This window comes from Grampus griseus (assembly GCF_964374135.1).
Source record: "Grampus griseus genome assembly, chromosome: 19".
Lineage (NCBI taxonomy): Eukaryota > Metazoa > Chordata > Mammalia > Artiodactyla > Delphinidae > Grampus > Grampus griseus.
The window spans coordinates 13,578,370-13,605,650 of NC_139013.1; the positions used below are offsets into that span (position 1 = coordinate 13,578,370).

Below are 27,281 nucleotides of genomic sequence, written 5' to 3' on the forward strand. Positions count from 1 at the left end.
CACCCACTGAGCCCTTGCCCTGAGGGTCCTGTAACCTCCTGATGCCTTCCCCTGTGTGTCCCATTAGCCCTTCACAGCCACCATGTTCCAAACAAGCCTCAGCATCTCCCTTCAAATCTGTTCTTTCTCCCAGGCTCCCACCTCAGGGGCAGCTGACCAACCTTGGACCTTTCTCTGGCCTTATCCCTCCCAAGTCTGTAAGGCTTATGGCCTGTCCACTTGGCCTTCTGAGCATCCCTCGACTCGCCCCCTCCTCCTCTTCCCTTGGCCCTACCCAGTCCCACTGTCTCCTGCTTTGTTCCTGCCCCAGCCTCCCCTGGGCACCCAGCCTCAGTGTCCCCCTGCACACAGCAGCTAAAACCCAAACCTAACCATGGCCCTCTCCTGCTCAAAACCCTTCCATGGCTCTCTAGTGCCCTCAAGAAAGAAGCCAAGTTCCCAAGATGGTCCTTTAAGGATGCTTACGATATGCCCATGTCCACTGATAATATTATCATTATCTGCCTCATATGTAAAGTACCCAGAACAGGGCCTGGCCAAAGAAAGCATCACAGAATAACATGGCAGGCTCTGTGAAATCATCTTTCGTTATTGCCATTTTCCTGATGAGGAAACCAAGAATCACAGAGGCAAAGTGACCACCCAAGGACACAGACAGGACTGAGTTGGGATTTGGGCCCAAGCAGGCTGGCTTCAGAGCCCAGTGCACCTAATGTAATTAGCCCTTGGTAAACGGGAACAGCTGTTACAATGGTGTCTTACAAAGAGCAGTGCCTTAGCTTCCTGCCTGCCAGGCTGCTGAAGAAGATTCTATCACACAAGCCTACCCCAGGAGTCTCCGAATGTGTCTTGCTCCCTGGATACACTTGAGGAAAATGAGTCAGGTACACCTTCTTCCCCGGACTACTCCTCAGATTTCAGGTCTGAGTTCAGTTGCGCCTTCCTCCAGGAAGCCCTCCCTGACCTTCCAGGCTGGATTGGGTACATTCCCTGTGCTCCCTCCACCCTAGCCCTGACCACTCTGCCCACCGCCACCCTCACCCCCCCACTGAAGTCCTGCCTGTTATGGACTGTCACTGTGTGAGGACAGGTCTGTCTACCTTACAGGATGGCAAGCCCCATGAGAGCAGGGGGCAGACCATCTGGAACACTACTATGTCCCTAGCACTGCCCAGCATGGGTTGGCACAGAGGAGGGAGTTTTGAGTGAGTGAATATACTCTTTCCACTTGACAGATGAGGAGATCAAGGCTCTGAGAGGGCCGGCCACTTGGCCAAAGTGGAATGACTGATCTAGCTCCTGAAATGAGGTGTGAGTCCAGAGCCTGGGAGAATCAGCAGGTGGTGAGTGGCAGATGGCGTAAAAGAATGAGAACCAAAGAGATGGTGAGAGGGAAAGACAGAGACGGTAAGAAAGCCAGGGAAGCACAGAGTGTGCAGGGAGGTGAGAGGAGGGGCAGGGGAAACTTAGGCAATGCTGGTTCCTGGATCCGGGTGGTGCTCAGGCAGGTAAGACAAAGGACAGACGGATAGCGGAGGCAGGGCCTCAGGAACACTTGCATGTGCTTGTGGACGTGCTAGTCTGTCAGTCCAGTCCCTTGGGCCCCTCAGCCGCAGGCCAGGTCCGCAGCCTCGCGGCGCCTGCCCCAGCTACCTGGGGATGGAGGCGTAGTCAGGGTGCAAGTCGGCGGCGAATTGCTGGTGTGGCTCTGGCTGGCGGCCCAGAATGTCCACCCGATCGTCCCCATCCTCGTTGAAGCTGGTAGGGCATGGATTGGGCAGCAGGATGAGCTCTGTGAGGCCATGAAGGTCAGACACGCGGCGGAAAGTCTGCAGCACGAGCACCATGGCGACCAGGCCCAGGAAGAGGTAGACTGCAGAGACGGCAGAGGGGCGATGGGTGGACTCAGACCTCCAGGTCATGGCCGTGGGGCTACAGGACCCCCGAAGATTGGGCAGTGACTTTCAACTCCCCCCTGGGTTGGGGCCAGGTCCCCCTCAGACCCGGCCCTCGGTCCCCGGCCAGCCACCCCACTCACCTGTGACCAGCACCTTGTAGAGGGCCCGGTAAGGCTGGCCGGGGGCCTCTCCAGGTACATAGTCACCCAGGCCAATGGTGGACAGAGAGATGAAGCAGAAGTAGAAGGCGTCCAGGAAGCTCCAGGCCTCCTCAAGGTGGGCAAAGACGGCGGCCGGCACCAGGAAGCAGATGGTCACCACGACCCCCAGCAGGACCGCCAGGTGCCAGCGGGCCGCCTGCGGGGGGTGGCAGCCCCAGCGCCGGCTCAGCCAGGACAGGGGCGCGTGGGAGAGCAGCAGGGACAGGCGCTGGGCCGAGGCGGTCAGCAGCAGCATGGTGGCCGGCACGCCCAGGAGCGCAAAGGCGATGGAGAAGGCCTTGCCCCCGTCGGTCAGCGGCGTCGTGTACCCGTACCCTGTGGGAGTGAGGGGGAAATCCTTCTGCCCACTCGGCATCCACTCCGGGGTCTGTGGCCACTCTAAGCCAAGGACTAATTTCACTCTCGAACCCACCTCTTCTAGAATCTCTCATCTCCAGTGACGGCACCTCCACCCTTCCTGCTGTTCAGGCCAAGAGCCTGGTGTCATCCTCGACTCCCTTGTCACTCACACCCAGTTTCTGTCTGTTGTCTCAACCTTCAGACAGATCCAAAACCCACCGACTCGCCCCACTCCACCTCACGGCTCCATCCTGGTCCTGTCTACCCAGCAGCCTCCTGCCTGGTCTCCCTTCCCCCCTTACGCAGCCAGAGGGACCCTGTGAACACGTGAGTCAGGTCATGTCGCCGCCCTGCTCAGAATCCCCCCATGGCTCCATCTGACTCAGGTAAAAGGATAAAGTCCTTATGGTGACCCACGGGGCACCACACAACCCAGGGCAGCACGCTCCCACCTCAGGGCCTTTGCACTGGCTGTTCTTTCCTGGTGGAACACTCTTCCCCCAGGTATCCACATGGCTCCCTTACTCCCCTCCTTCAGGTGTGCTCAAATGTCACCTTCTCAGTGACACCCTCACCACTTTAAATTGTTACACCCTCCTACCCAACTCTTCTTTTTAGTTTGTTTTCATAGCACTGAACGCCTTCTAGCATACCGTATGGTTTATTTATGTGGTTACTGTCTGGCTCCCCACAGGGTACCAGCTCCAGGAGGGCAGGGGCTTCTGTCTGTTTTGTTCACTACTGTAGCCCTGGTATCTGGCATAGAGTGGGCACTTGATCGATAGTCAAAATAATGAATAAAGGGTGCAGGCTTTACCCTGGCTCAAAGCCTCAGTTTCCTCTACCCTAAAGTGGGTGTGACAAGCCCCACTGTGCTCCCGGAGACCGTGGGAACACAGGAAGGCCAGGGTGGGTGTGAGTTCTGCAAACAGAAACACGATAAAGGGGAATTCAGGTGTGGGTGAAACTGGATCACTTTGGCAGTGTGTAATTGAAAATCTCTTTTGATTTCCCAAATAAAGCAAACCAAAGGGTCAGAGATATGACTGGAGTGGTAAGGGGCCTGGTTTATGCTGACAGTAAAATGTCTTGCCCAAAAGACTGCAGATCCAGCCCTGTGACCCGTAAGAAAGTGTGGAAGAATTGCACGTTACGAGCAGGCTTTCCCCTGAGCCCTTCTTCCATACAAAAGGATCCCCTGGCTTTTATATACTCAAAGGAATTGAAAGCAGAGGCTTGAAGAGATACCTGTGCACCCATGTTCATAGCAGCATTCTTCACAATAGCCAAAAGGTGGAAACAACCCTAGTGTCCACAGATGGATGAACGGATCAACGAAATGTAAATACAAACAATGGAATATTATTCAGCCTTTTAAAGGAAGGAAATTCTGACACATGCTGCAACATGGATGAAGCTTAAGGATATTATGCTAAGAGAAATAAGTCAGTCACAAAAAGACAAATCCTCTGTGATTCCATTTATATGTGGTACCTAGTGTAGTCAAAATCATAGAGGCAGAAAGTAGAACGGGGACTTCCCTGGTGGTGCAGTGGTTAGGAATCCGCCTACCAATGCAGGGAACACAGGTTCGAGCCCTGGTCTGGGAAGATCCCACGTGCCGCGGAGCAACTAAGCCCGTGTGCCACAACTACTGAACCTGTGCTCCAGAGCCCGCGAGCCACAACTACTGAGCCCGCGTGCCACAGCTACTGAAGCCCGCGCGCCTAGAGCCCATGCTCTGCAACAAGAGAAGCCACAGCAATGAGAAGCCCACGCACCACAACAAAGAGTAGCCCCCGCTTGCCACAACTAGAGAAAACCCGCGTGCAGCAACAAAGACCCAACACAGACAAAAAAGAAAAAAGAAAAAGAAGGTAGAACGATGGCTGCCAGTAGCTGAGGAGAGGGGCAAATGGGGAGTTAGTACATAAGGGTATAGATTCAGTTTTGTGTGATAAGAAGAGTTCTGGAGATGGATGGTGGTGATAGTTGCACAACAATATGAATGTACCTAATACCACTGAACTGTACACTTAAAAATGGTTAAGATAGAAAATTTTATGTTATGTGTATTTTGTCGCAAAAAAAAAAAAAAAAAAACTAGGGAAAAATAAAGGATCCTCTAGTTCTTGCTGGACAGGTGGCCACCTGGAATAAAGACATTCCCTCCTCCAGCGCAGCTAGGTGTGGCTCTGGAATAATTTATGGCCAATGAGGTATATATGAAAGAAGCAGGCAACTTCCAGGAAGTGTCCTTAGAGAAAGGGAGATGTGTATCTTCCTTCGTTCCTCCCTCCTCCTGCTGCCTGGAACACAGATATGAAGGCTGGAGGTGAGCAGCCATCTGGGACCATAAGATGGGCTTGGGAATGGAAACCGTGCCCAGGAGTTAATGAAGGAACACGAAGGTCTCTGACCATGCAGCACCATCCTGGTCTTGGACTAACTCCCTTGAATGTGAGCAAGAAATAAACTTCCATCTTATTTAAGCAGCTGTTATTTGAGGTTTATCACTTATGGCTCCAAGCTTCATTAATACAAGGCTTTTGATAGAGAAACTCCAGCAGCCTAGCTGAAATGACACGTTTGCAGATGACACGAAATCCTCATAAACAGAAAAATCGTAGAGTTAGAATAGAATGGGGGTTGTGAGCCTCAACTTGCTACCTCCAAGAGAGCCAAGTCCAAATCGGTGCTTTGTTATTTGGTCCCTGCATCACCTTGGCCAAGTGACTTCTCCTCTCTGAGCCTCAGTTTCCTCAGAGTACTGCAAAATGGCCTCATAAACAATGCCTTCCTCAAATGCAGGTTGGGACAGGGTGTAGCACCTAGCACGGGCATAGAAAGAGTTAGCATGACTGTAATGCTCGCTCCCTCCCCCCATTCCCAGTTGCAGGTGAGTCGACTCCTCCAGCCCTGGCCTCAATCACAGCAAGGCTGCCTGGACCAGCTCCAGGCCCCAGGTCTTGCTCAGAAGACTAGGCCCTATGACAAGACCAGGGACGCTGTGGGAGAGGTCTCTATGAATGACATACGGTCTTCCATTTCTCCAGATACATTCAGGGCTCCCGGCTTCACCAGCAACAATAATAATAACCGAGGCTCTGTCAGTCTCAGTTATTATTACCGGCACTTCACACAGACACAGACTCCCACCTTGACCAAATTTTAGTCAGCTCCTCTGAGCCCTCTTCCTTTTTTTCCCTTTTTTTGGCTGTGCCGCGCGGCATGTGGGATCTTAGTTCCCTGACCAGGGATCGAACCTGCGTCCCTGCATTGGAAGCGCAGAGTCTAAACCACTGGACCGCCAGGGAAGTCCTGAGCCCTCTTCTTGACTAAGCCCAGTTTTAGCAGGAATCCTCAGTTGGTTTAGGGAGAATCCCCCCACTCTTGATATCTGATCAGATTCCTCACCATCCACCACTGATATTGAAGCCCTTGGCCAGTATTTAGCAAGAATCCCCCTACCTTCCATGCTCCTCTTGGTAATTTTCCATCCACTGACCCCTTCACTCTGCTCTCAGCTCTAAATCTCTCCAGCTGTCTTTGCTATATTCGGAATTGAGTTCAGTCTCTCTCCCCTGTTGCCATAACCTACCATTTTTAACGAATGTCAGAATAATTTTTTTTTAATATACATACATCACCCTCCTTCATTCATGCAAGCCTAAGAGGTAGTGTGGTGTGTTGGTTAACAGCATGGGACTCTGAGGCCTGACAGCCTCAGTTCAAAACCGCACGCTATACTTCCTACCTGTGTGGCCTTGGGCAAGTTGTCCAACCTCTCTGGGCCTCAGTTTCTACTGCTGAAAAATAGAACCGCTAATGGTACCTGCCTCACAAGGCTTATTGTACTGAGTGAGTCAAAGTCCATATGTGGTTAAGTCCTCTACCAGGTATTGCTATTACTGTGAAGCCCCAGGGAGGGCTCCCCCATTTTACAGATGAGGGAGGACACTGAGAATCAGAGATCCCCCAGACAGTGCCTGCCTTGAGTTTGGCTTCTTCACCTGTCTTGCCTGGGACAACTTCTCCGAAGCCAGGATCTGGGAGGAGACAGAGGGAGAGTGAAGCCGGGGAGCAGGTCGTGCAGGCCCAGCCAGCAGCTGGAAAGTCTGTGAGAAGCACCCAGCCCTGCTGCCCCGGGCCTTGGTTTGCTGATCCACACAATGATGACAGGGCACAAAAGGCAAAGGCTGCCTGCTATTGCCGGCAGTGAAGGGAGTTAGGAGTCTGGGCCAGCCAGGCCCCAGCCACCTCCCCTATCCAAATCCTAGCAAAGAGGCAAAGAGGAAGTTTGGGGGCTGGGGAGGGGCTGTGGGAGGACCAGCAGAGCCTGACAACAAAGGGATTTTCCAGGTCTGAGGGGCCCTGAGGTGAGAGATTTCCCGGGTAGGGCTGGGAGGGGGCGTCAGTCCCACCTGAGGCTGTAGGGGTCCAGAGAAGGGGATCTGTGGGGTCCAGTCAGTAATCTGAAATCAGAGGCCAGTGTCCTGGTTTGAAAAGAATCCTGGTTTGGGGCTGGGGTCCTGGGTCCAGAGGAAGAAGGGGGACAGGCACCAGTGTGGGTGTTTTCTGGATTGGAAGGGGAATCCTCAGGCAGAAGGGGCTTCTGAGCCCAAGGATGCCTGAGGGGACATGATGGGGGTAGACAGTGCTACGGGGAGGATGGGAGGGGTGTGTGTGTCTCAGGTTCTGGCTGAGAGTGTCAAGGGTGGAAAGTGGGAATGGTCTTGAGTGGACAGTGGTGGTGGGGGGTCTGGGGTACAGAAAGCCTGGAGTGTCCTTGATGGAGGGAGAACTTCAGGTCCAGAGCAGACTACAGCAGGGTTGGGGTGGAGAGAAAGGTCCCAGCTGTGGGTCTGGAGGAGACTGAAGGGGTCCCAGGTCCCCAGGAGGTTTCCTTTCTTGGGAAATTCAGGTTGGGCAGGGGGTCTCGGGGGAGGGGTAGCAGGTGCAGAGAGCCGGCTCCCTGCACTGGCATCCTGGGGAGGGGGGCGATTCTGCTCTCAGGGACAGCGTGTGTGGAGGGCGCTGGGGTCTCAGGTGGTTCTGGGGTTCTTACGAGGGGTGTCAGGGTCCAGAGAGTGGTGAGAGTCTCAGCTAGGGGTTCTCGGGTTCAAAGAGGTCTGCAAAGAATTTCCTGGTGGTCCACTGGTTAGGACTCCGCACTTCCACTGCAGGGGGCATGGGTTTGTGTTCAGGGAACAAAGATCCATGCGGGGGCCAACATAAATAAACAAAGGGGTCCCCATGGGGAGTCCCTGGCTTGGAAAACAGTAGGGGTTTTTGCTGGTGCCGTTTTGGGACTGGAGGGGTGGGAGTCCTGGCTAGGGAGCTTCTGGTTGGAAAGTCAGCGGCCCTTCCTGAAGGTGCTCTAGTTTTCTCACGCACTTCCACAGCTGGGGCTGCTGAATTGGAAGTCCCACGTTCAGAGGGAACAGGGTGTCCCTATTGGGAGGAAAGCCCTGCACTGAGGGCTCCTCAATACAAAGATGTTAAGACGGAGTGGGATACGTGAAGAGGGGCCCTGTGTCTGGAGTCAGGGCCACCTGCAGAGGAGTATGAGGGTGGGGGTGGTCCTTGGTCAGGAGGAGGGCAGGGCCCCTTGCTGGGGAGTGGTCTAGGTCCAGAGGGCTAGAAGTCTGGGATAGGGGCCCCAGGTTCTGGCTGAGGGATGTCTACTGGCAGTAAGGTCTTTAGGGATAGCACCTGGAGAGGGTCTGGAGACTCAGGGTCCTCACTGGGGCACCAGGGTCGGGAGGAGATTGGGGTAAGGCTTCCTAAGGGGCAACCCAGAAGGACGTATCTGGAGAACCAGGAGACAGTGTTGGAGGGGATGGCGGTCTGAGCCAGAGAGAGCTGGCTCAGCATGGCTGAGGTCCCAGTCCAGATGGGGCGAGGGTCTCAGGCAGAGGGTCCGGGGTTCTCGCAGGAGGTCTCTGAGGGTAGTTCTAGGCCCAGAGGGGACTGGACAGACCCGGGTCTCCAAGGGAGTTAAGGCAGAGGAATGAGGCCCCAGATGCTCGCCGGAAGGTACTCTGAGGGTGGCTCTGGTCCCCGAGGGAACTGGTGGATTTCCTACTGGGAGGAAAGGCATGGATGGAGGCCCCCCAAGGTGGAGAAGCCCATGAGTGTGGGTCCCAGGTCCTCGTTGGGGGGTTTTGAGGGGATTCTGGGCTCAGAGTAGATCGAGAATGATCCGCCGGGATCAGGGTATTTCGTGGCGGCTCCTGGGTCCTTAGGGAGGCGGGGGCTCCGGGGGGTCCCGGGTCGGGGGTTCGGGAGGGCGACCACGTACCCACGGTGGTGACCAGCGTGCTGGCGAAGAAGAGCGCCGAGGCGAAGTCCCAGGCGGGGTCCGAGGCGTTGGCGGACCCCGAGGCGTTGGCGAGTGCTGCGCGCCCCAGCCGTCCTGCCGCCAGCATCCGTTCCACGAAGGCGTCTAGGGCGGGGGCAGCCACACAAGGGCTGCGCTGCAGCAGCTGCTGGCGCAGAGTCTGCAGCTCAGCTCGGAGGCGGTCTTCGTGCGGCCGCTCCAGCCGCGCCACCAGCAGCGCGCCCAGCACCAGGTAAGCGATGTACGCCGCCAGGGCGCCCGCCAGGAGCGCTCCCCGCCGCATGGCGCAGCCGGCCGGCCCGCCAAGCTCCCGGCCGCCCCGCTGACGTGGCCCCTGCCTCCCGACCGCCAGGCGCCCAGCTTCAGTTCCGGGAGTGCTTGACGCGCGGCCACCGGCGCCCCAAAGAGGAAGAAGAGGAAAAAGGGGAGGGGCGGGGTGGAGGAAACTGAGGCACGCCCCACCGCCAGGTGTGAAGACCGAGAGGGAGGAGACCAGCGCTCCCGGACCCAGGAGACCGGCGGGATGCTTGGGTTGGGGGTATTCTTCCTTTCCTCCCCCTTCCTTCCTTTGCTTCCTCCCCGGAGCCGCGGCTCCCTACGCCAGAGAGAATTCTAAGTCTGTTTTCGGCTCGCGGACCGAGGAGTCGCTCCCCGACTCCTTAGGGCCATTGCTCAAGGCTGCGAAGGTTGTGCGCCGCACCGGGGCGCGTTGCTGAGGGGACAAGGGGACAAACTGAAATCCAGCCCTCGTTCCACGCGCCAGGTCGTGCGTTCTGGAGTGGGGCTGCGTCCACCTGGAGGGAACCCCTGTCTAACTCACAAAGGGGATACCACAGGGCCAGGTGTCACCTGTGCCCTCACAGAGTGGGGATCCTTAGCTATTCACCAAATCTTTGCTCAGCCCTCAATTTGTGCCTGGCGCTTTGCTGGGTGATGCTGGGGACACGCAGTGACCAAGACAGTCCCTGGGCCCTGCCCTCGCGGGGGGGCTCCCCGCACTTCAACCGACTGACAGCCCAGAGGGTCAGGGCTGTGATAAGGGAAGCACAGGCAGAGTGACAGGGGCTTGGATGGTGAAGCCTAGAGGACTGTGCAGCCAGGAGTCATAACTGAGAGACTAGAACAGTCTTCAAGGTCCCCAGAAAAGACAGTGTCTCAGAAGAGGAAAGGGAAAGCCACAGTGACACGGTCACTTGCTGACATCCTTCCGGAGGGCTATCACTCCCCAGAAGTCATTTCTACCATTATCTTTGCCTGAGATAACTGGAGGAGACTGAGGGACAGAAAAGGGGAGGCTGAGGGGGAGACAGGTTAGATAAAGGGGGAGATGGAGGGCAGAGACAGGAGAGACTAAGGTAGCTTAATGTTCAGGGCCCCTCACTTGCAGGTGTGCCCGTGTGTGCTCACTTGCTGGGGATTATAATGTTTTTTGGCAAACCAGGGAAACCAGGTTGCAACACAGGAACATTTTTATGACTTTTTGGGAAAATGTCTAAAGATGTTGTTAAAGAGAAAACCACAGACCCCAAATGGCGTCACTCGTGCTAAAGCCCATGATACCAAACCTAGATTTTAACATCTGATCTAACTGCAATTTTGTCCTTCCCCAGGAAGGTAATCTTAATCGGCCAGTCTGGAATTTCCTGGTCAGCACCAGCGAGGTAATCTGTCATGTGGGACCTCACCATTTCTACATTCCCCACGCCCCCACCCCTACCCCCGCAAAGGAAGAAGAGGTATTCTATAAGATAGATTCTCACCCTCCCACCAAAAGAAGGTGACCTGGTCTGAAATAATTCTTTCTTTTCTCTTGCTAATAACTTCCTTGCCTCCTTCTATAAAAAAACCCTCCATTTTGTACAACTCCTTCAAGCTCCGTTCTATTTACTAGATGGGATGTCGCCCGATTCATAATTTTTTTTTTTTTTTTTTTTTTTTTTTGCGGTACGCGGGCCTCTCACCGCTGTGGCCTCTCCCGTTGCGGAGCACAGGCTCCGGACGCGCAGGCTCAGCGACCATGGCCCACGGGCTCAGCCGCTCCGCGGCACGCGGGATCCTCCCGGACCGGGGCACGAACCCGTGTACCCTGCATTGGCAGGCGGACTCCCAAACACCGCGCCACCAGGGAAGCCCCCATAAATTTTTGAATAAATCCCATAGGTCTTCAAATTTACTCGGTTTAGTAAAGCAACTATACTCCAATAAAAAATTAATTTAAGAAATTTTACTCGGTTTAGTTTGGGGTTTTTTGGTTTGTTTTGTTTGTGGGGTTTTTTTTTTGGTTTTAGCCGCATCAAGCTGGCATGTGGGATCTTAGTTCCCCAACTAGGGATGGAACCCACGCCCCCTGCAGTGGAAGCGCGGAGGCTTAACCACTGGACCGCCAAGGAAGTCCCTAATTTTGTTTTTTAACAATACGTCTTGAGGAAAGACACCTGGTTCTTCCCACCTAACTTGTTGGATATCCTTCTCTCCCTCTAAATAATCACTTTAATACCTAAAGTCTGCCAAAACTGTATAAGCGCTAGAGCCCGCACAACTCTGCTTAGCCCCTGGGGAACACTAACGGGTCTCTCCTCTCCTGCTCCATACCCTTCTCTCGCTCCCCAGTGTTCTCAAGAGCCAAATTGAGCGTTTGTCTATAGAGAACTCCATTTCCCATCGCCCTCTTCGCTCGACACCTACATTTCCCATCATGCACGACACCGCCTACTCCTTCGATTGTTCCGGGCTCCGCCCTCCTTGCCCTGCAGGCCTGACTCTCGCCTAACGTCACCGGCCTCCAGTCTTCGCCTCTTACCCGCCAGCTTGTCTGGGCCTCTGTGAGGGGGCGTGGCGTCTGCGCGATCGTGACGCCCATTGGCTGTCGTGTGGCCGGTGAGGCGTGGCTACGGGAGCCGGGCGGGCACATTTCGAACCGTGGCTGGGGCTGCGGTGGCGGCGGCGGCAGCGAAAAATGCACCCGGCAGGCTTGGCGGCGGCGGGGACGCCCCGGCAGCGTAAGTGGCGTACGTGGCCGACCGAGGCGCTAGGAGGGCGGGGCATGGCGGGGCCGCCTCGGCGGTTGGCGAGGTCGCCGCAGGTCGGAGGTCACGAGGTCAGGGATCTGGAGCTACGAGGTGTGCACGGCGCAGGGATGCCAGGTCCGGGTAGGGGCGTGTTGGATTCGATTCTTCTTTAGGAAATTCCTTTAGAAGAAAACAAGTTTGGGCAGGATATTGTGTGATGTGCAGAACAACGCGACTTTCATTCATTTTCAGTTAGCCGTCTGTCCTCTCCCCACCCTTCCGTGGCCTTGGGCTGTTGCCCACGCACCTTAGGACGGCGTTCAAAGCCCTGCGTGATCGCAGAGGGCCGTGTTTACCCCTCATTTAAGATTTGAACCTGTGTTTATTGTGCTTTTAATCCCCTTTTCCCATGTCTGTGAATTTGTATCTCTCTTTAAGTTCCTCTTCATCTCCGGGAGTGTGAGTGCGTCTCATTTATTCATTCAGAATATCTTACTTCAGCTCCCTTGTGCCAGGCCCTGTGCTGCAATTTGGGTACCCAGTAGTAACCAGCAACTTGGCAACTTACAGCTCAGAGTTTAGTGGGAAGACAGACACTAAACTTGGAAGCAAACTAGGCAGCAGGATAATTTCGGGAGTGATTAGGACTGTAAAGGGAATAAGCCGGAAACTGACTAGGGGTTGAGGAGGCCTTACATTCCTCCCTCAACCTTTGTAAGATGCCTGACTGGCCCTGTGGTGGGCGATGCTGGGGATACAGCCGTGCCCATCAGTCCTGGTTCCTGTCTTCATGGAGCTGTGATAAGAGAAGAGCAGGCAGAGGGGTCAGGGCTGGGATGGGAGAAGCACAATCAGAGTGGTTATGGCAGGGATGGAGGTGTTGTGTTAGCCCAGATTAGGAAACATGACCCAGCCCAGGCGTGTCAGTGAAGCTTCCTGGAAGAGGTAACATCGAATGATGAGGAATTAGCCCGGGGAAGGGGATTTATGGTGCGAGGGAAAAGCGTGGGAGGCCTGTGCTGAGTAAGCAAGTAGACAAATGAATATAGATTCAGAAGTTGTGACGAGTACTTGGAAGAGAAAAAAGAACCACTGGATGTTATGAGAAGAAAAGTGTGGGGCTAGTGCTTTATATTGAGGAGTAAGGAAGGTCTCTCTGAGAAGGAATCTTTTGAGCTGAGGCCTGAGTGCTGTATTGTCAGGTGTTAATTGTGGGAAGGTGTTCCAAGGTGAGAGCACTGTATGTTCAAAAGCCTGAGGGGGCAAGGAGCTTGGCAGGGTCAGGGCCCGAGAGGAGGAGGCCCTTGTGACTGGTGGAGTGAGTCCCAGGAGAGGTAGCAAACCAGGGTGGTTGGCAGGGCTGGGTCATGCAGGGCCTCCTAGGCATTTGGATTTTGTTCTCAGCGCAGTGGGCACCGATCTTAGGCAGAGGGCATGAAATATTCTCTTTTACATTTAAAAAGATCATTCTGGCTGCTGACTGGAAAGGAGGTTGTTGGGGCTAAGAATGAACAGGGGAAGCTGGTAGGAGGACATTTAAGTCAGGTGCAAGATGACAGAGTCTGAGAAGGGAGGGTGACATTGAGACCAGATGGGTGAGAACTGATGTCAGAGGTAAAGGCCCTGGGGCCTTGGCAGGAAGTGGTGGCTAGAGACAGCCCAGGGCACAGGGTGGGTGGCTGTGAAAGCCATGGGTGTGGTGAGATTGCCCTAGTTGAGAGAGAGAAGACAAGGGTAAGGGTGGTGGAAAATTGGGGCATACAATTCAGGGAGCTGGAGAGAAATCACTGATTGAGAAGAACCGATCAGAACATCAGCTCCATGAGTTTTTCCCTTTTGGTTCACTGCTGTATCCACCTCACCCGCAGCACAGCCTAACCCACAGAGGTGCTCAGTCGATGTTTGTGGGGCTCCGACAGGAAAGAGAAAGAGGTAGTACAGTGTCTCAGAAGCCAAGAGAGCAGAGAGTTGGAGGTTGGCAGTTGGAGCAAGGGCCTCAGTGCTGCCGAGGAGCTTGAGTCTGAGGAGAGTAATAACGGCCTTGGCCTGGTAATGCAGAGGCAGTTAGGGGACTGGTGAGAGCAGAACCCCAAATGCCAAGGGCTGAGGGGGCAACAAAGAGGGAGGAAGTGCTTACACTAAAGCTTTCAGGAAGCCAGCCCTTTGGCCAGAAGTGGGAGAGGGAAAAGAGAAGTGGTGCTTGGGGACAAGTGGGCCGGGGCCAGTGCTGCTTGCTCTGGGATAGAGGACTACCTGGGTCTGTTTTCAGGCTACAAATAATGAAGAGGAAGAGTCGAGGGGCTAGTTATTGATAATAGGTGACGGGATTGACCACTTTTTTATGGGCCAGGCCAGGGGGTGAGGAGTTTATGTCACTTTGCCCTGGAGTGTTGACACCATCCTGCAGAGGAGAAAACTGAGGTGTAGAGAAAGTCACGACATGGACTATGTGATTCCTCTTCCGCATCCCATTGTAATCCTACCACCCTGTTCCCACTGTGGCGCCTGGCACAGAGGAGGAGCTCAGTAAATGTTTGCTGCGGTGGCATGGCTTATTGGTCAGGGTACTGGAGCCTGAGTGCTGGGTTCAAATCTGCTCTCTCCATATTCCCCATCTCAGTAGACAGCACTCCCATCCACTTGATCACTCAGACCAGAATCTGGGAAGACAGCGTGAATTCCTTCATCTTCCTTACCCTACCGCAGCCAAGCACACCTCCAACAATCCTGCCTCTCCTACCTCCAAAATTTGCCAGAAGCAGCCCCTCCCCTCCCCACCCCACCCCTGCCCGCCCCATCCTGTTCTCCCACCTGGACCACCTCAGCAGCTTCCTCCCCCCTCCCCTCCCCTCCTCTCCCCTCATCTTGTCCCCGCCTTCCCAGTCTGTTCCCCCGCAAGAAATGGAGGGATCTTTTGAAAACTTGAAACCGGGCTCTGCTTCACACCATCTGTATGACTCTGGGCAAGGGCCTGAGCCTCTTTGGGGCTCATGGTTCCCATCTGTAAAATGGGATGATAGTCTCACCAACACAGAATGGATTGTTGTGAGGATTAAATGAGTTAATCCACAGTGTTTAGAACATGGCCTGGTGTGTGGTTTAAGTGCTCAGCTGGGGTTTAATTATTACAATATTTAACAGGGTGACCTGGGCTGGAATCCTGCTCTGTCACTCCCTCATTTTGGCCCTTTGCACAAGTCATTTAGCCTGTCTGAGCCTCGGTTTCCACATCTGTAAAATGGGCATGGCCATTTATTCATTCATCAGGTTTTTAAATTTATTTTTATTTTTATTTATTTTTGGCTGCGTTGGGTCTTCATTGCTGCACACAGGCCCTCTCCAGTTGCGGGGAGCAGTGGTTTCTCTTGTTGCAGAGCATGGGCTCCAGGCTCGCGGGCTCAATAGTTGTGGCTCGCAGGCTCCAGAGCACTGGTCAGTAGTTACGGCGCACAGGCCTAGCCGCTCCGCGGCATGTGGGATCCTCCCGGACCAGGGCCCAAACCCGTGTCCCCTGCATTGGCAGGCGGACCCCCAACCACTGCACCACCAGGGAAGCCCTTTTTTAAAATTTATTTTTATTTATTTATTTATTTTTATTTTTACATCAGGTTTTTATCAAGCACCTACTCTAACCCTGTTCTAGGGGCTGGGGCTTCAGTCACAAACAAGACAAAGCTCCTCACCTTGGCTGGGGCTCAAATTTGAGTGGGGGAGACAGACAGTGAATAAAATAAACAGCTAGTGTGTCAGCTGTTGCTGAGTTCTGTGGATATAAATGAAGTGGGGAAGAGGGATGAGGGGATGGCACCAAGGGAGATGCAGCTGTAGACAGGATGGCTGGGGAAGGCCCCACGGAGCCAAGACCTCGAGGAGAGGAGGGGGCCCTGAGGATGTCTGGGGCAAGAGCGTTCAGGCAGAGGAACCGCCAGTGAAGAGGCCCTGAGGTGGGAATGTGCCTGGTGTGTTCACTGAGTACTGAGGCCGGTGTGGCTGGAGCTGGATGAGTAGGAGGGAACGTGCAGGGAGAAGGTCTGTCTAGAGACCTTGTTTGTAAGAGGCTTAGCACAGGATGCTGTGCAGTCAACCCCAGTACATAGTAGCCGTCATCGTCGTCCTCCTCCTCATCATTGTTATTTGGATGGATGGATGGATGGCAGGCAGGCAGAGGCCGCCCAAACCTGACTAGACAACCCATCTGACAGCAAAACCAGTGCCCCACTGCGGCAGAAGTGGGAGGGAGAGCTCCTGCAAAATGAATGAGGCTCCCCACCCTTCTCCCCCTGCAGCCTCGAAGCGGAGGGTACCTGTGTCCCAGCCAGGCATGGCTGACCCCCACCAGCTTTTTGATGACACGAGTTCGGCCCAGAGCCGAGGCTATGGGGCCCAGCGGGCGCCTGGCGGCCTGGGCTACCCTACAGCCTCCGCCTCGCCCCAGTCGGCCTTCCTGGGTGATCCTGTGTCCAACATGGCCATGGCCTACGGGAGCAGCCTGGCCGCGCAGGGCAAGGAGCTGGTGGATAAGAACGTGAGTGGGCCGGGCTGGTGGTTGTGGGGGCAGGTAGGGGCCTTGGGGCCAGGGCTTCAGGTTGGCGCTCTGCCTCCCCAGATCGACCGCTTCATCCCCGTCACCAAGCTCAAGTATTACTTCGCTGTGGACACCATGTATGTGGGCAAAAAGCTGGGTCTGCTCTTCTTCCCCTACCTGCACCAGGTGAGCATCTGAGCGGGGTGGCAGCCTGTAGACAGGGGTGGGTCAGGCTGGGGCAGGCGTGAGAGGCAGGAAGATAGGCCGAGAGAGGGCCTGTAGGCGGGCCAGGAGCCCAGCTCTGGTCCTGCCTGCCCCCTCCGCCCTCCCCACAGGACTGGGAGGTGCAGTACCAGCAGGACACACCAGTGGCCCCGCGCTTTGATGTCAACGCTCCTGACCTCTACATTCCAGGTTTCACCCTACCCACCACAGCCCGGTGCCCTCCTCCCTCTGGGTGGGCCTGTCTCGGGCAGAGGTTTAGGTGCCTGGAGGCCCTGGGCTGACTAGTGTCTGTGTGTCTCCCTCTCACAGCCATGGCTTTCATCACCTACGTCTTGGTGGCTGGCCTGGCGCTGGGGACCCAGGATAGGTAAGAGTGGCCTGGAGTAGGCAGAGTGTTGTGGGGTTTGGGGGAGCTGAGGGGCAGTCAGGAAGGTCTCTTGGTTCCCCTGTCTCAGAAGAGCCCCACCATGTTCCCAGTTAGCCCAAGACAGAGCCCGCACGGTCACCCTCAGGGTCACCCTTGCCCCTTTCCTCTTTCCCACCCGTGTGCAGCCCATCACCACACCCTGTGCTGGGTGACACTAAATCCATCCTTCCCCTGGCCTCTCCTAACCAGCTGCCCGGCCCACACATACCCCCTGCACCCCCACTCCAGCAGGAAGGTCTTGGCTGGGAGGTGAGCCTGGCCATGTCCCCCCCCGCTCAGAAGCTGTCCCTAGCTCCCCTGTCCCCAGACCAAGCCCCAGCTCCTTAGCCTGGCACTGCCTGCCCCTCTCCCTCACTCTGCTGTGCCACTCTGGTCCTCCTTCTGTTTCTCCAGAGGACCTGGGTTGCCTCCCCAGGGCCTTTGCACATCAGTTCCCTTTGCTGGGGAGTGTGTTCCTCCCCTACATCACCTGCTGAGCACCTATTCACTCATGATGTCTCCACTGCGATGTTACTTCCTCAGGGAAGCCTTTCCACCCTCCAGCCTACCACCCTCCAGCCTACGTCAGGCCCCCACCTCTCACTCATAGACCCCTGTTCATTTCCTTTGTGGCATGGAAAACGGTTGTCATTAGAGTCAATTTATTGTTGAGGCACTGGGGATATGGCAGAGACTAAGGTCCTTCTTCCCCAATCAGCTCCTTACTCCTTCAAGCCTTAGCTCAAGTGTCTGATACCCACCTCCCAACGGGGTCACACACCTCCCCTGCCCGGTGCTTTCCCCATCCCAGCCCTGACCTTTCTGGGCTGTCACTGGGGATGGGATTTCCAGGACAGGGCCCAGATCCATCTTGGCTCCTGCCGGGTCTTCAGCATGCCCCGCCCCCCCCATACAGGCTGTCCCCAGGCAGATGCTTAGGGAGGGTCTGAGCCAGCTAACTGAATGACAGAGATTGGGTGCTGACAGGTTCTCCCCAGACCTCCTGGGGCTGCAGGCGAGCTCGGCGTTGGCCTGGCTGACACTGGAGGTGCTGGCCATCCTGCTCAGCCTCTACCTTGTCACTGTCAACACAGACCTCACCACTATCGACCTGGTGGCCTTCTTGGGCTACAAATATGTTGGGTGAGTACCCCCCCTCCACCTTCCCACGGCCAGCCCCCAGCTCTGGGGCTTCTTCCTCAGACCAGCCTTCCCCTTTCCCCCACAGGATGATTGGTGGGGTCCTCATGGGCCTGCTCTTTGGAAAGATTGGCTACTACCTGGTGCTGGGCTGGTGCTGTGTGTCCATCTTTGTGTTCATGGTGAGCTGGGGCTCAGGGAAGGATGGGACTCAGGGCACAGGCCTCCTGGGCAGAGTTGGGGGTCCCTGGAGGCATCCAAGCAGGGGATGTCAGGTGGGGAGTTTAGACCAGAGGCCCCACACTGGTGAACTGAGGAGCCCTGGAGTGGCTGCCCTAGCCTGAGGGTCCGGAGAGCTTCCTGGAAGAGGGGGTGTCCAAGCGGGGTCCTGAAGGAAGAGGAGGCGCCAGCCAGGCTGCTAGAGTGGGCTCTCACCCTCACTCCACTCGCCTTGCATGATGGGCCTCCTACCAGAATTTCCTTTAGGATGAAAAGAGTTCAGTATCCTCAAAGTAGCTTCTCTGAGAGTTCATCCAGCTGGAGTGGAGGTGCTGGTTAAGAGCACTGGGATCCACCAGGCCTGGGTTTGAACCCAGGCTTCGCTCGATCCTGGGCAGATCACTTCCTCTCTTTAAACCTGCTTCCCCTTCTGTAAAATGGGGATGATGATAATTGCACGTCAGGGTACTGGGAGGATTCAGTGTGAGGAGCAGAGGGCAAAAACTAGTGGCTGGTGGGCCAGATCTGCTCAGATAAACTTCGACTTAGATGTCATTATTTAAAATTCTGGGCGGGGGGAGGGGAGGGGAAAAAAAGTTAAGAAGAAAAAGAAGGCATTTCTGGCTTGTGTTGAAAAATTGTCAAGGGTCAACACAAGCTGGTGACGGCCAAAGGGCCAAGCCTGGCCATCCCCTCAGGTGGAGTATTCACAGTGAAGTTCCTCACCTCACTCACTTAAGAGGCCTCGCCTAGCATTTGAGTTTGGAACCCTCACATTTTCTCCCAAGGCCTGGGAGGAGGAGCAGGTCCTCCACGTGTGTTAGGAGATTTGGGAGAAACCAAGGTTCCTCAAGAGCAGAGACTTGAGCCCAGCTGCCCTATGGAGGGGTGGGGAAACTGGAGTCTGGAAGGAATGCGGGCTCAAGAGTGAACCCCTCCCCCGCCCAGATCCGGACGCTGCGGCTGAAGATCCTGGCCGAGGCGGCGGCCGAGGGCATCCCGGTGCGTGGGGCGCGGAACCAGCTGCGCATGTACCTGACCATGGCCGTGGCGGCGGCGCAGCCCCTGCTCATGTACTGGCTCACCTTCCACCTGGTGCGGTGAGGGCGGCCCCACAACGCCTCCAGCTGCTGCTTCCGGTGGCCACCGCGCTGCCGCGCTCATCTCCCGGCCACCTGCCGGCCACAGGGTCCACCCCGCCGCCCGAGTCCCTCCCTCCCCATCCTCGCCGAGGTGCTGAGATCTCCAGCTGCACAGGCCGCCCCCCAGCAGTGCGGCCACTGTTCCAGAAACAATAAACCGTAATGGGCACGGCTTGGGCAGCCTCTCCTTGGCGCGCGGTGCCCAGCAGGGGGCAGGCCCGGTCCGAGAAGGGGGATGGGGAAGGGCGGGGGACAAAAGGCAACCTGGAGGCCGAGAGAAGGTTTACTGAGCCCCGGAGAGGCCCGTTAGTGGGAAGTCTCCTTCTTCCCCTCCTTCTTCTTGCCCTCCTTCTTCTCCTCCTTCTTCTCTTCCTTCTTCTCCTCCTTCTTCTCCTCCTTCTTCTTCTCCTTTTTCACCTTGGGCTTCTTGACCTTGCCCGGGGCGCTTTTGTATAGCTCGGAGCCGGCAACGCTGGGCTGTGGGGCGGAGGGCGGTGGGGGAGGGAGAGGAGAGAGAGGGTTCGCCTGTGAGACGTCGGCCCGAATTCCGGGCTGGGGCGCAGGGCACCCGCTAGTGAGGGGTAAGCCTCTTACCTTCGCCTCATTTTCTGAGTCGCTGGAGCTGCTGCCGGAACCTGAGGAGCTTCCGTGACCGTGGCCGTGGCCGTGACCGTGACCGTGACCGTGACCGTGGCCGTGGCCGTGACCGTGACCGTGGCCGTGGCCGTGGCCGTGCTGATGCTAGTCGGAGGCATGGCAGTGAGGCCAGGGACCCCTTTCCCAGCTCCCATTCCCCCATGTCGGAGGCCCCAGACCTAGCGGGACCCTGGGGTCAAAAACACCCTCCTAAGAATGAAGTGACTTACCTTCGGGTTATCAGCTACCTCAACTTTGTCGGGGGCGTGCTTGGGGTCTCCTACCTGGCCTGCCCCGTGGGGCTTCTTGGAGGTGGACTCCAGGGCTGCAGAGAGAAGAGAAATTGGGTGCGTTGGTGCAAGCGCAGGGAATGCCCCGTTGGAGGCAGTCCCTGGGTTTGAGTCTGGCCCCCTGCCCCTCAAGCTCCCCACTCCCCAGGAGCGCACCTGCCGACCGGTCGACCTCCATGGTGCTGAGAGAAGGTATGTCTGCACGGCCAAAGGCAGAGGACCGGCCTTGGGGAGAGGCAGTGGGCCAGCCCCGGAAGTTCTGAGGAGCCCTACCCGAGACCTTTGTTCAGAGTCCTTAGCCCTGACTCACAGCCCCTCCCCGGCACCGCCCAACTGGTCCTCTGGGAAATGGGGAGGGTGGACAGTTAACTTATGTCTCCCCCACACCACCACCCACCCAGTGAGCCTTGGCAAGTGAGTGGTGGGTGGGGCTGGGGGAGGAATGTGTGGGCAGTTGCAGATTTGAGGGGCTAGAGCTCTTATCAGCTTCCCCTAAAAGGGTCAGATCCTTGCTTTTGAAGAAATGAGAGGGAGGGTGCCTCCCCATGCCCTCTGTGATAATACTGACACTCCTTGTGTACTTACTACGTGCTGGGCTGCTGTTCCAAGGGCTTCAGATACATTAACTCACTATGACAATGCCTTTGGCTTGGTGAGAAGCAGTGTCTGAAGGGGTGAAGAGCATGCACTTGGAACCAGTCTGCTGATTGGAAGCCCATCTGTATTACTTAGTAGCAGAGTGACCTGGGGAAAGTTACTCCCCCTCTCTGGGCCTCAGTTTCCTCATCTGTAAAGAACAGCTACCATATGGAGCTGTTGTAAGAATCAAATGGATTAGTTTCCCACAACCATGCCTGCACACAGTTACAAGGAGTAAGTGCTTATAAAATAATGTTTGGCTTTTAAGTAAAAGGTAGCTATGGTTGCTATCCCTATTTTACAGATGAGAAAACTGAGGGACCAGTTAAGATGACGGACAAAATTAGCTCCTTGTGAACAGGCTAGAACTGAGATTCGAACCCAGGCAGTGTAGCTCAAGTCCAAGGCTGTGCCTGACCCCTTTGTCTCACCCTGGGGGTCACTCAGCAGAAGGGGCAGCCAGGCGAGCCCAGCCTTCCCTCCCCACACTGCGCAGGGCCCAGGTTAGGCCCAGGGAGGAGCTGGGGCCTGCGTCATCTGTTCCGATGGCTGTGAGGCTAGTCCTTGCAAGTCCCTCTCCAGCCCAGCCCTGCTGCCAAGTTGGCTGCCTGGACCTGCAGGAGTGGCAGGCAAGACTGGCATTTAGGCAGGAGCAGGTAGCTGAGGCCTGCGGATGATGACGAACGTGTAGTAATCAGCCTTGTGCGTTCAGGTCTCTGCTCCAAAGTCCATTCCTTAGAGGAGACTGCCCTGACTGCTGGGTCCACGGAGCCTCGTCACTCCATCCCCTTTCCCCTGCCTCGTGGCCAGCGTAGATAGCCCTTGCTTACCACTCTCTGAGGTTATCTTTATTCTCACGTGTTCCTTCAGCATATATTTATTGAGTACCTACCATGTGTCCAGCACAGTTCAAGTTCTGGGGACACAGAGCTGAACAAAACCAGCAAAAATTCCAGCCCCGTGGAATTGACATTCTAGTGCCGGGAACAAGGCAAAATGTAGAGTATGTTAGAAAAAGCTGGAAACAAAACTGTCCGTCAGTTGGTGAATAGATATACAAAATGTGATATATCTATCCATACGATGGAATACTATTCAGCAATAAAAAGGAATGAACTCCCGACATACGCTACAGCTACATAAACCTCAAAAACATTATGCTGGGTGAAAGAAGCCAGACACAAGAGACTGCATGTTGTATGATATCATTCACATGAAGTATTCAGAAAAGGCAATTAGAGAGACAAAGTAGATTAGTGGTTGCTGGGAGCTGAGTGTGGGAATGGCGATTAGCTGTAAATGGCCATGAGGGATCTTACTGGGGGGAAGGGGATGAAAATGTTCTAAAACAGATTTATGGTGATAGTTGCACTGCCTGGTAAAATTATTAAAAATCACTGAATTGTATATTTGAAATGGGTTTTATGTAACTTATAACTCAATGAACTCTATTTTTTTTTTTAAAGTAATATGTGTTAAGAAGAGAAATACAGCAAGAAGGGGGAGACCAGGGAATAACTATGTAGTATGTTTGGGAGACGCTGGATTTCAGATAGTTACCAGGGAAGCCTCACTGAAGCCTTTCTGAGTACAGATCTGAAGGTGAGAAAACAAGCCATGTAAGAACACGGAGGCTTAGCTAGGCAGAGGGAGTGGCAAGTGCCAAGGCCCTGAGGCAGGAACGTACCTGTGTATCTGAAGAGCTGGAGGGAGAGAGGTAGAAGAGGAGGGATGGTTGGGGTGGGTGGTGGAGTGTCTTGTAAATCAAAGATCTTTGGTCTTTACTCTGAGAAGAGGTGGTGAACAGTGATTGTGGTTTTGCCGACAACCGTGTGCAGGATAGGAGAGAAAGTGCCTGTGTCTCCCGGCAGAACATAAATTCAGGAGGGTGGGAGCTTCGTTGCTTTGCTCAGCGCCTGGAACGGTGTGGCTCAGAGTTGGTGCTCCCTATCATTTGGTGAATTGGGTTACCTGATGCCAGGCAGTGTGGCAACGGCAGGTTAGAGCAATTTTAGAGTGGCTACGAGTTTGGGTTCTGGAGGTCAGTCTGCTTACAGGTGAATCCTTGCTCTACCCCTTACTGTTCTGTGGACATTAAGTTAGTCAGTCTGGCCCTCATTGTCCTCCTCTGTCAAATGGAACTTACCTCATAAGGTACATGGTTTTGCACAGAGCGTGCCTGGGACAAGGTAAATAGATACTTGATAAGTGTTAGTTTTTATTATGATTCACAAACACAGTCTCATGATTCCTTATGAAACTGGCAATAGGATCCCCATGTTATATGTAGTTGAGCCCTAAAAGGTACAGTGGGACACTGGGCTAGTGGGTTGTGGGACAGCAGTGTGAGACCTTCCAGACTCAAGAGGAAGTAGTAGCTCTTCACTGCTGTGCTAAATAAAATTGTGGGGTGAGTGAGTGAATGGGTCCAGGGAGACCTTGGCCTGGTCCTTCAGATCCCCGGTTATTCGCTCCTATATTATATTAAGGATGTGGCAGCTTTCAGAGTCTCTGAAGACAGAGGCTTAACAAGAGAGCGTCACTTTTCTCTCCCACGAAAACCTGAGCTGGTGGGAGTCCAGAGCAGGTGAGTGGGTGACTCTGCAAGATCATCCAGGGACCGGGCTCCCTCTGTCTGGGTGCTCTGCATTCCTCCAGGATGTCGTCCCTGGGCCTGTGGGGAGCCTGGCCCCCACCATCGGGTTCTCAGGAAGGAAAAGGGCAAGTGGAGGGCACACCACTTCCTTTTAAGGACCCGACCTGGAGGCAGCACACATCCCTTCAGTCTGGATTTAGACACCTGGTCACATCCAGCTGCAAGGGAGACGGGGAAACAAACAACAGTTTGTCTCATACGGCATTTAATTACTGTCAGCAGGACTCCAAGTAGCAGTGACTCCCGTTGATGAGGCCAACCTGCCATCCAGTGTCCTGGACTCATCAAGCTGTGACCATGCAGGGCTTATTTCAGACAGCCAGGATGTAATCAAAGGCTAGTCTCTTATCCATTAGGAACCCCACAAGGGACTTCAGACTGACCTGTTGATCTTTGGTGTCACGGCCAATAATTACAAGGCCCCCGAGCAGGCCCTCATGCCCAATGGAGAGACATTGTGACTTGTTCTTTCCCACATGCAAACACACAGAGTACTGGGCACAAGGCACTCCAGTTCAGGACTTGTTATTAAACTTGACTTGGAACACCACTGCACTGGTTTGGTTAAGCCACATGGGCAGTGCCATGAGTAGCTGTGGCCTCAATTGCCATACATGGCATAGCTCGGAGCTGCTTGGCATCAGAAGTGTGTGCTTTTATCAGCCAGATTAGAACAAAGCTGAGCAGGTCCATGTGTTTGTAAACGTCTATGGGTGGGGCCCACATTCAGGCGTTGCTGCTGATGGCACTGGATATAGCAGAATGGTTCAGGACTGGCTGCGTCTATGCGTCACACTGCCTGCTGCAGGGCTCAGGCGGACCAGGTGAGGGATTGGCAGGCTGCACTGTTGGATCTAGAGGGCACAAAGAGCACTGATTACACCCCTCCTTCCCCACCCCCCACACCTCCTGGGGTCTGAGGTGTTCCCTTGCCAGGTGCCAGGTTGTTATTCTCCCTCCGAGGACACGAAATCAGTGTGACTCCCATCCCAGAAGGTACAGCTTTACCTCTTCTATCATCACCTACTCACACCCAGCCCTTTTGTTTGGAAAGGTCAGATGTAAATGGAACAAGCATTTTTACAAATTTACAGAGACCATGTGGGCCACTGTAGGGAGAAGTGGCAGGCAGGGCACCCAGTGATTGTTTTCATGACCTGGGACTAGGCATCCAAGAAAGAATCTCGGAGGCTGAACCAGAATTAATTCCTGAGGCCCCCTTTGGTCAGCTGCCAGCCAGAGGGTGCACCAACCAGGTGAACCTGGGCTTGCTGTTAGGGGGAAGAAAGATGCATCATACACAGGAATGATGAGGGTAGAGTTCCAAATTTTCGAAATAGTCTATATAACTCCCAACCCCTTTGACCTGATCTTTACCCAGGAGATAGAGATAAATCCTTTCTGGTGACAAACACATTCAGTGACCAAACTACCGTACTAAAGTGTACGGACCAGGAAGAGGTAGAGATCTTTGCTGAGTTGATTTTTTAGAAGTCCATTCCACCTCTGAATGATGCTAGCAGTCTGAGGATGACAAAGGCCATGAAATGTCCATTGAACACCTTGGCTACTGGCCTACTGTTAGGCAGCTTTTGCAACGAAAAGAGGACCAACGTCAGCCTTTAAATGGTCTAGAAAGTGGAAAACATGGCAGTTTAGTTTCAAGCGCCATAGTGGCGTGGCAGGAGGTGGCTGCCCAGACTGGAACAGCAGCCTCATAACCCGGAAAAGTACAGAAGGGAGACAAAGACACCACCGGCAGACAAAGAGCGCCGCAAGGCCCCATGCTGTCAATCTGCCAGGAGCAAGTGGAGACACAGGGCCTCCCAAACCACAAGACAGAACAGGACAAATTCTGGCAGAAGTGAGTCACAGAGATAACTTCTGCATCAAAAACATATACACTATGAAAAACCTGCGAAAACTCGACTGGCCTTGATGGTGTTAGGAGAATTCACCTCATGATCTTCCTACTACAGTAGAATTATTTAAAAGTGATTCCCAGACTTCCCTGGAGGTCCAGTGGTTAAAACTCTGCGCTTCCAATACAGGGGGTGCAAATTCGATCCCTGGTCAGGGAACTAATATCCCACATACCACATGGCACGGCAAAAATAAACAAAAAAAAGTGAAGTGATTCCCAACAGTTTCTTTTAAAATCCAAACACACTACTTTTTTCCTTCACATGAAGGAGAGACAACTCTTGTTCAAGCAGGTAGAGAAAGGCCACAGGCATTAGTGGGTCTGAGGTTCCTGAATCCAAAGAGATACATGAGTGGACCTGAGAGTTGCTCGTGGGGTGGCAGGGTGGTGTATGGAAGAACCACCAACTACTAAGGAGGAACGAGGACACAGGTAGGTGGGCAGAGGTGGCCACCACTTCCCATGGGCAACCTGACATCTATGATCTCATGTGATCCTCACATCCACCCATCTTACAGGTGAGGAAACCGGAGGTTCGAAGGAGTTAAGTGACCTGCCTGCTGTTGCACACCTGGAGGGGGGTGGTGGGCGGAGAGTCTCTTCCCAATGTCTAGGCCCTCTTTCCCTGGACCACAGGCTCTTGCGGAGCACTGGGGAGGTGGGGGGCTTGGGAAACGGGGGCGGGTGTCCCAGTTTGTCTGGGATATGGCACCTGTTCACCAACTCTGAGTCAACCACAGTGAGGGCCTGGGAACACCAGGTTGCCCGGAAGCCTTGGCAGGGAGAATGCCAGAATCCATGAGCAACGTCTACCATGCACCAGAGAGGCTGGGGGAAACTGGATGAGGTATTTACCCAATTGCTTCTGGGATAGATTTCTAAGCCCTAATGGACACAAGCCTTTCCCCCAATGTACAGTCATCCCTCCAAGATATTGTGTGTTCAGTTCCAGACTACCACAACAAAGCAAATATCACAATAAAGTCACATGAATTTTTTGATTTCCCAGTGATTATAACACTTATGTTTACACTATAGTCTACTAAGTGTGCAATCGCATTGTGTCTAAAAAAAAACAATGTATATACCTTAATTTAAAAATACTTTAGGGCTTCCCTGGTGGCGCAGTGGTTGAGAATCTGCCTGCTAATGCAGAGGACACGGGTTCGAGCCCTGGTCTGGGAAGATCCCACATGCTGTGGAGCAACTAGGCCCCATGAGCCACAACTACTGAGCCTGCGCATCTGGAGCCTGTGCTCCGCAACAAGAGAGGCCACAATAGTGAGAGGCCGCGATAGTGAGAGGCCCCCGCTCGCCGCAATTAAAGAAAGCCCTCGCACAGAAACGAAGACCCAACACAGCAAAAATAAATAAATTAATTAATAAACTCCTAACCCCAACATCTTCTTTAAAAAAAAAAAAAAACTTTAAATGCTAACCATCATCTGACAACGCAGGGTTGCCACAGACCTTCAATTTGTAAAAAAACAAAAAACAAACCCGAAAAAACCCCTGCAGTATCTGCGAAGTGCAATAACAGGAGGTATGTCTGTATAGAATGTGGCCTTTTGGCCTGAAGGGATTTCTACGAAGGGTCAAGGAATGGAGGGCTTATTGTCTTTTTGTTCCAATTTATTTTTAAATAAAAAAAAAAATCATGGATGCCAAAG

General features: G+C 54.2%; 3 protein-coding genes across 7 annotated transcripts; 1 reads left to right on the forward strand and 2 right to left on the reverse strand.

Moving 5' to 3' along the window:
• Positions 1-1,649: 1,649 nt before the first annotated feature.
• Positions 1,650-9,084, reverse strand: KCNK6 (potassium two pore domain channel subfamily K member 6; the record flags this gene model as incomplete). The annotated part of the gene is made up of 3 exons (XM_082677000.1): positions 1,650-1,873; positions 2,039-2,434; positions 8,763-9,084. 3 exons carry the CDS (start codon positions 9,082-9,084, stop codon positions 1,650-1,652), a joined length of 942 nt encoding a protein of 313 aa, XP_082533126.1.
• On the forward strand, positions 8,981-19,621 carry YIF1B (Yip1 interacting factor homolog B, membrane trafficking protein). Of its 3 annotated transcripts, XM_082676999.1 has the most exons (9): positions 8,981-9,033; positions 10,412-10,462; positions 16,096-16,334; positions 16,416-16,520; positions 16,670-16,748; positions 16,869-16,926; positions 17,953-18,108; positions 18,194-18,287; positions 19,273-19,620. In XM_082676999.1, the coding sequence occupies exons 3-9, from the start codon at positions 16,131-16,133 to the stop codon at positions 19,426-19,428; spliced, it is 852 nt and encodes a 283-aa protein (XP_082533125.1). In that variant the 5' UTR covers positions 8,981-9,033; positions 10,412-10,462; positions 16,096-16,130; the 3' UTR covers positions 19,429-19,620. The 3 variants fall into 3 exon arrangements, with proteins under 3 accessions (XP_082533125.1, XP_082533123.1, XP_082533124.1); XM_082676997.1 differs by lacking the exons at positions 8,981-9,033; positions 10,412-10,462 and adding an exon at positions 11,545-11,809 and having other exon boundaries at positions 19,273-19,621; XM_082676998.1 differs by lacking the exons at positions 8,981-9,033; positions 10,412-10,462 and adding an exon at positions 11,545-11,800 and having other exon boundaries at positions 19,273-19,619.
• A 32-nt stretch (positions 19,622-19,653) lies between these two features.
• LOC309836820 (immortalization up-regulated protein) lies at positions 19,654-20,662 on the reverse strand. 3 transcript variants are annotated; one of them, XM_082677002.1, is made up of 4 exons: positions 20,549-20,662; positions 20,333-20,427; positions 20,061-20,201; positions 19,654-19,943 (listed from the first exon to the last, which is right to left on the reverse strand). In XM_082677002.1, exons 1-4 carry the CDS (start codon positions 20,568-20,570, stop codon positions 19,773-19,775), a joined length of 429 nt encoding a protein of 142 aa, XP_082533128.1. In that variant the 5' UTR covers positions 20,571-20,662; the 3' UTR covers positions 19,654-19,772. The 3 variants fall into 3 exon arrangements, with proteins under 3 accessions (XP_082533128.1, XP_082533129.1, XP_082533127.1); XM_082677001.1 differs by having other exon boundaries at positions 19,662-19,943; positions 20,061-20,207; XM_082677003.1 differs by lacking the exon at positions 20,061-20,201.
• Between the last annotated feature and the right edge of the window lie 6,619 nt (positions 20,663-27,281).

Coding starts and splice junctions, on each gene's coding strand:
- LOC309836820 (XM_082677001.1), bottom strand. CDS start 20,570: ATGGAGGTCGACCGGTCGGCAG. Junction 20,208..20,332: donor AGGTAGCTGATAACCCGAAG/GTAAGTCACTTC, acceptor GCCTCCGACTAG/CATCAGCACGGCCACGGCCA. Junction 19,944..20,060: donor ACTCAGAAAATGAGGCGAAG/GTAAGAGGCTTA, acceptor TCCGCCCCACAG/CCCAGCGTTGCCGGCTCCGA.
- YIF1B (XM_082676997.1), top strand. CDS start 11,758: ATGCACCCGGCAGGCTTGGCGGCGGCGGGGACGCCCCGGCAGCGTAAG. Junction 16,521..16,669: donor TCTTCCCCTACCTGCACCAG/GTGAGCATCTGA, acceptor CCCTCCCCACAG/GACTGGGAGGTGCAGTACCA. Junction 18,109..18,193: donor TTGGGCTACAAATATGTTGG/GTGAGTACCCCC, acceptor TTTCCCCCACAG/GATGATTGGTGGGGTCCTCA.